A 7,235-nucleotide genomic window follows, 5' to 3' on the forward strand; every position below is an offset into this window, starting at 1 on the left:
GTCCAGCTGAGGTTGAGAGCCATGAGCTGCAGTCTTCCTGCAAGCTTGGACAGTGGCAGTGAGGGGCTCAGAACGTAGGTTTGTTTAGAGTGACCTTCTCTTAGATGGATTGCCTCACAGGGCTAACGAGCTCCATCTGCCCGGGGGGCCGGGAATCGAACCCGGGTCGCAGCGGTGAGAGTCCTGCACCCTAACCACTAGACCACCAGAGGCCCCAAAGTGGGCAAGATATTTGCTGGGTAAATGAACAAAATAAAAGCCTGGAGCGAAGCTGGGGAAAGGGCAGAGGTGGCACTCAGTGCCTGGTATCACATCTCATCCTCCCCATGGTTCTCCAGCAGAGCCCAGGCCACTGCCAGGGAGGTGTAGCTGTCTGGGTTGTTGGCCAGGCAGGGTGGGGGCTCCTGGCCAGGGGAGGTGATGGAGGGTCCAGGCAGGGGGGAGCAGAGTGGGCTGAACAATGGCCAGAGCTGGGGTGGAGGTGGCTGCAGCAGTTGGTTCCACATTGGCTGGTGGAAGGGGTTGCTGCTGAGATGCCGAGTGCCAACTGCTCTGTCACCAGTGGGGCAGAGAGGTTGGAGTTCAGGTGGAAGTGGTTGAGGTTCCTCAGACCCTTGAAACTGCCTGGCTGGGGCCGTTCCAGCCTGTTGTCCCTTTGGTTTCTTCCCAGACCTGCCAGCCATCACTGCCCTCCACCTGTGTCCAGTGTGAGGAAGGGATGGTGCTTCAAGGATATTTGGGTGGTAGCATGAGGAATGGCAGTGGGCAGTGTGGCCAGGCTGCAGCTGGGACACTGGATACAGCATTGCTAGACTGTGGGAGCAGCTCAAGGAGGTGTGAGGGCCCAGCCGTGCTGGCAGCACCCAGCAGGTGCAGGGTGAAGACCATCAAACGGCACCAGAACTGGCCAGACTGTGGCTGTGACATTAAACAGGCACCACTGCCTTCACCTGACCCTCCCTTGGGCCAGCCATGAGCCCAAAATGGGTCATGGTGATTCAGCACAGGCAGTGAGCTCCTCAGGGTGACTTCTGCCAGCCTGAGGCAGATTCATCTCCTCTAGACCTGCATCCCCAATGGTCCTCCCTGCACAGCAGAGTGGAACTGAGCATGAGAGGTGGTGCCTCCAAGCTGCTCACCACGTCAAGTCACCCTGTGTCCCAGGAGCACTAAACACGTCTGGGACCCTGCAGGGACAGAGGATGCAGCCCACTGCAGTGACCAGGGAGGCTTTGGAGAGGCTTGCAGACCCTGGCCAGCATGTCCATCACCCATAGGTGGCACCAGGATTGGACATTCTGATTCTGGCAGCTGAGATTGCTGAACAGGGGAAGGGCTTGAAGGGGAGAGAGACATTAGTATCAAATCTTCCAGATTTTTGTCAGGCCGCAGATCTGCTTGCGTTCCCTGGGAGAGTGAAACACTAATCCAGCAGGACTGCCCTTCTGCAAGCAAATGATGTGTCACACAGGCACTGCCACCCCTGGCCTCTTCAAAAGAAGCAAAATGAGGAGAGCGGAAGGCTGTAAACATGGCACAGCCCTGCAGCCTGGTCAGCTGCCTCTTCCCTTTTGCTTGAGCTTACCACTGCCATTGCAATTTGGCTGGATGTCACCTTTCTGCCCTGTACCTCTGTAGCTCCTGTGACTAACAGCCAGGAAAGGAAAGGCAGAGCTCAGGAAACAGGGAGTGCAAATCCCACATGGGCTTTGCTGGGCTCGTGCTCCCAGCCCCCTGTGAATTAAGGGGGAGGCAATGTCTGGGTTGCTGCCCTCTCTCCAGAGGTGGCTTACCCTTCCTCCCACTCTCCTCCTTTCCCTCCTCCCACGTTTCTGGCCCCGTCCAGTGAGCGCTGCTGGGAAAGCGACACAACGGGGCCCATTCAGTTCTTGCTTCTGCGAGGAGAGCAAACACCAGTGCAGGAGCCTGGCAGCTGCTACAAGGGACAGGAGACGCTTTCCTCTCTTTCTTCGCCACTTCTTGAAGTCCAGGTACTCCCAGCCCCGGTTGTGTGAACCCCCCAGGTGTGTGGGAGGCAGTGGTGGGGCGATGCCTGGCATGTGGCAGTGCCCCAGGCACAGCATGGGGACTGAGCTGGGGCGTTGCAGTGGTGGCACTTGCTGGTGGGCACACAGGAGGGGGGTGACCCCAGTGTGTGTGTGGGCTGCAGCAGGGCTAGGTGTCCTGCTCCTTCAAGCAGGAGGGCAGAGTTGGGGCATGGACCCACAGGGGACGATGAGTCACAGTGGGCAAGGGGCTGTGCACCACAGTGGCTCCACAGGTTTGAGCCTTGCAGACCCCACTGCTGCTGTCTTAGAGCTTAGAGGCGTGCATTGGCCATATCTGCAGCCCCACTGCCTCCTCTGTGCTTGCCCCAGCCTTGGCCTCTCTCTGGTACCTTCGCCCCAGGGGCTCACTCCTGCCCAGCCAAAACCAACTCGTCCTTCCTGCAGCTAAACAGTGGAGTTCTATTCCAAAAACTGCTATGAATAGCTTGAGGGGGAAGCAGAGAGCGTGCAGGATGGGAGGCACAGAACTGAGAGGCAGGAAGTGGCCATGGTGGTGGAGATATGGGACATTTGCCATTTAAAGAAGGGTGGCAGCTCGGAAGGCTTTGTGATCACATCCCCTGGGTGGCTATACCTGCTTGCCTTACAAAAAAAGCAGTTTTGGGAGGGATATTGATAGCTTGTACAGACCAAGGCAATCTTATGTTAGTGCTGTGTGAAGAAAAGGGGTGTGTGTATCAGCTTCAAGCCAGTTCCCCCTGAGTGACCTGCTAGCTGTTACCTTCAGTTTTCATTCCAAGTATTTATCTTCTTTCTTCCACTATCTTCCTCATTTATAACCCATGAAATCACAGTGTGAAAGCAAGAGACAGACCTGCCCCACCAGGTCATAGCAACAGCCCCCTGGGTACTCTGTGTGCCAAGCCAGAGATGCTGTTTGGGGATGCACAGGAGCCTGGCCTCTTTCCTGGCCTCACTGCTGTCTCTCCCCAGCCGCAGGTGCCCTCTGACATGAGGCTGTCCTGGGGGCTCCTCCTGCTGGCAGCAGCCCTGGGGGGAGCGGGTGCTGCCCGCTGCCCTGCACCCTGTGTCTGCGACAACCTCCGTGCCCACGTCCTGTGCCTCAATGGGAGCCTGGTGGCCATCCCTGACACCATCCCAGAGGTGGGCAAGGGAAAGATCAAGGGATGGGGAAAGAAGGTAGGTATGGTAGCCCTGGGGTAACTCAAGTGTTTTATTTGTGTGGCCAACAGCTCACCAAAAAGCTAGACCTTCGGGGCAACAGCTTCTCGGTCATCCCAGCAGGAGCCTTCCTTGCCACCCCCTACCTCACACACTTAGACCTGCAGCACTGCAAGGTGGAGAGGCTGGAGGAAGGGGCTTTCCGAGGGCTGGGAAGGCTGGTCTACCTTAACCTGGCCTCCAACAGTATAGCCCTTCTCTACCAGGAGTCCCTGGATGGGCTGTCCTCCCTCCAGCAGCTCATCCTGGAGGGGAACCGCATTGAGGAGATCCAGCCAGGTGCTTTTGGCCATCTGGGGTCCCTCACTGTCCTTGACCTGAGGGCAAATGCCTTGGTCTACCTCCCAGACATGGTCTTCCAGGGTCTGCAGGTGCTTAGGTGGCTCCGGCTGTCCCACAACGCCCTCCATGTGCTGGGAAGTGAGGCCTTTGCTGCCCTGCCTGCCCTGCGTAGGCTGAGCCTGGACCACAATGAGCTGCAGGCATTGCCTGGCGAGGCCCTGGCCAGGCTGGAGGGGGCTACCCGGCTGGACCTGGGCCACAACCCCATCACCTACGTGGCCGAGGAGGCCCTGGCCATGGCCTCGCTGAGGCACCTCTTCCTGGACCATGCTTCCCTCCAGGACGTGGCACCGGATGCCTTTGCCCGCAGCCCCCAGCTGCGTGTGCTGGACCTCCGCGAAAACCAGCTGCAGGGGCTGCCACCCCTGGCCGGGGCCGGGGGGCTGGCGAGGGTCAGCCTGCATGGGAACCCTCTGCTCTGCTCCTGCCTCCTGCGCCCCTTCCACAAATGGCTGGCGAGGGCGCGGGTGCAGGCTGAAGGTGCCTGTGCTGCACCCCCTGCCCTCCGAGGCCGGCCCCTCGACTCCCTGAAGCCCCCTGAGATGAGATGCAGTCGCCTCTGGCCACCCCCCAGTCCCAGCAGACCATCAGAGCAGCCAAGGGCAGCCGGCAGCAGGCGGTGCCCCCAGGGGTGCGTCTGCTCCCCTGATTTCCATCATGGGTCCTGTGAGAACAGGAACCTACAGGAGATCCCCCGGGACTTCCCTGGGGACACCCGCCTTCTCGACCTGCGCAGAAACACCTTCAGGACAGTGCCACCAGATGCCTTCCCTGGCCTGGAGGAGCTGGTGTCCCTCCACCTGCAGAGCTGCAGCATCAGGGCACTGCAACCCGGGGCACTGCGGGGGCTGGAGAGCCTGGTCTACCTGTACCTCACCAACAACCACCTCTCCACCTTGGCAGCTGCTGCCTTTGAGGGGGCCCCACAGCTGGCCTACCTCGACCTGGATCGCAATGCCTTCACCCGTATGCCCGCGGGCGCCTTCCAGCTCCTGCCCAACCTCATCTCCCTCCACCTGCAGCACAACGCCATCGGGGAGCTGGCAGAGGGTGACCTGGCCGGAGCCAGGGGGCTGCGCTGGCTCTACCTCACTGGGAATGCCATCAGGCACATCGCCCCTGCTGCCCTGGCTCCTGCCAAGATGCTGGAGAAACTGCAGCTGGAGGGAAACCACCTGGTGGAGGTGCCCACAGCAGCCCTGCGGGGCCTGTCTGCCCTGAGTGAGCTAAAGCTGTCCCGAAACCCCATCAAGCGCATGGGGGATGGTGTCTTCCTGCCGGTGGCCTCCAGTCTGCTGCACTTGTATCTGGACAACATGGGCCTGGAGCAGGTGAGTGCAGTACAGGACTCCTGAGGGGCAGTGGCACCAGAGGGCACAGCCACAGGTCCCATCTTCTTCCACACTGCCCAGGGCTGGTGGCCTCTATAGGAGCATCCAAACAGATGTCCCCAAATTCCCAAGGCTTCAGGAGATGCTCCATAGCCGGGCTGGGAAGAGACTCAGCTGTAGAATTGCCTTACTGCAGCCTTGTCCACAGCTCCCCTGGGACAGGCTTACTCCCTCCAGTCTTTAAGGACATTTACCCACCATTTCAGTGGGGCCCAGATCATCTCCTTTTCCCAACCCCAGCCAGATTTCTCTTTCTCTTATTACAGGCTGTCCTGCAGGACTTTTCACTGCTATTACCCCAAATGTCTCCATCCTCTCAAGAAAGAAGTGTTAGCAGCACCCTCATAAGGACTGTGTATCTTAACAGCATCCAGGGCTCACTCCAAGACCTCCTGCATGTCTCATTCTTTCTATGAAGACTGAAGGGGGGTCTATTGAGCCCCAAAATGTGACTGAAACTGCTTGAACTAATTAACAGTCCCCCCTGTTTAAAGCAGCTCTTTTGTGGGGCCTCCAGGTTCAGGACAGGCTCCCAAGCTGATTAGCAGTGCAGGGGCAGAGATTTGCTCCCCTACCCCCATCAGGACCCCCTGACTCACCCTCCCTCTGTTGCAGATTTCCCCTCATGCCTTTGCTGGCCTTGGTCCCAAGATCAGAAGCCTCTACCTGGAGAGAAACAAAATGAGCAACATCCCCGATATGAGCAACTTCACGAGTCTGGAGATCCTCAACCTGCAGGATGTACCTTTCCACTGCGACTGCCAGCTCCTTCCCCTGCGCAGGTGAGTGCTGCGAGGGCGGAACAGCCTCAGGGATCAACCTGGGGGGCAGTTGGACCTTACCATGCCAGAGGCACAAGCTCACGGCACACTGGCCACTTTGGGTCCTCTCCCATGGTGGTGATATGGAGCATGCAGCTATGTGCAAGGATGCACGTAGCCTGGGCTTTCCTGGTATAGGGAAAGCACCCACAAGTTGAGTTTGGCAGATATTCAAGATATTCAGAGGTCATCCAGGTGAGACTCTAAGCAACCTGGAGAGACTTTGAAGTGATTGTCCACTCATGGGCAGAGTTCCACCTCTCCCTTCGCCCTGTCCCATTTCTTTCCCTGATCTTCTGCCACATTTCCAGGTGGATCAACAAACTCAACCTCCGTGTAGGGGCCACCTGTGGGTCCCCTGCAGAAGCCCAGGGGCTGAAGGTAAAGCTTTCCACCACTTTCCAAACCTGCCCTGGCTGGGGCCGAGGTGAGGCTGGGGAAGCCAATCCTGAGAAGACTACGGCTGCAAGCAAGCCCAGCAAGAAAAAGAGATCAGGAAAATCTCCAGCCAGAGGCTTCAACAAGAGCAGAGCTTAAGGTTTCCTAAGGCGTGCAGGACATAACAGAGCCACACTCACGCTCTGGTGAGAGCAGTTTTTTCTAGACTTGTCCCCACCATGGAGACATGGATATTGCCCAAGGCTCAAAGGAGAGAGCCTGGTGCCACCAAAACAATGCTGATTTGCCAAAGATGCAGCGTTTGGTGTTGCAGGATACAGCGGCACGTTCCATAGGGTCTGCAGCATGCTTTGATGACTCAAACAACGAAGTCAAATACTTGCTTTTTTCTTCCCAAGGCTTCCTTCAGCCATGTGGAAAGGCCAATATCCACAAGTTTGTTTTTGTTTTTAAGCATGCCGCACTTTCACAGCTTCTGAAGTCATCAAAGAGCCCCAAGTGGGACTGCAATGGGCACCAACCAGTAAGATCCAGCACTGGTGCAAATCTTACGCTAGAAAACTTAAAAATATCAGTGAAAGCATTGCCTGAATTCCCAGAAGCTCCTCAGAATTAAAACATAAGCAGATTGAAGCCTTTTTATTTCCTGCAAAATTTGATCAGTGGTCTGACTGATGAAATGGGATCAGTGATCCTGTAAGTGATCCCATCTTAAGCAAAGTGCCCAAATCCTTTCCCATGGAAGCCTAGGTTGGGATGAAGTTTGTTCAAATTTAAAAGGCTTTAAAAGATAAGCATTAAACTACCATGTGGGGCATAGAATTATTACAGAAAAAAAACAGGTGAAAGAAAGCCAAAGGTGTTTGGAAATTATCATCCTCTAAAGAGAGGTGGCCCTACAAGCCCAGCTGTTTGACAAGGCTGGGAAAAGGTCAGCCCAAGAGAGAGGGGAAGAAAGAAAGGCAACGGCTTTGCCCTGAAATGAGATCCTCCCACACTGAAACCTACTGCAGAGCTACCAGGAAAGGCAA

General features: G+C 56.8%; 1 protein-coding gene across 1 annotated transcript; it reads left to right on the top strand.

Annotated features, from left to right (window-relative positions):
• The first annotated feature begins 1,845 nt into the window (after positions 1-1,845).
• Positions 1,846-7,035, top strand: CHADL (chondroadherin like). The gene is made up of 5 exons (XM_017827709.1): positions 1,846-1,991; positions 3,003-3,173; positions 3,263-4,924; positions 5,600-5,766; positions 6,117-7,035. Exons 2-5 carry the CDS (start codon positions 3,021-3,023, stop codon positions 6,340-6,342), a joined length of 2,208 nt encoding a protein of 735 aa, XP_017683198.1. The 5' UTR covers positions 1,846-1,991; positions 3,003-3,020; the 3' UTR covers positions 6,343-7,035.
• The last annotated feature ends 200 nt before the right edge of the window (positions 7,036-7,235 follow it).

This window comes from Lepidothrix coronata, unplaced genomic scaffold (assembly GCF_001604755.1).
Source record: "Lepidothrix coronata isolate B3197 unplaced genomic scaffold, Lepidothrix_coronata-1.0 Scaffold141, whole genome shotgun sequence".
Lineage (NCBI taxonomy): Eukaryota > Metazoa > Chordata > Aves > Passeriformes > Pipridae > Lepidothrix > Lepidothrix coronata.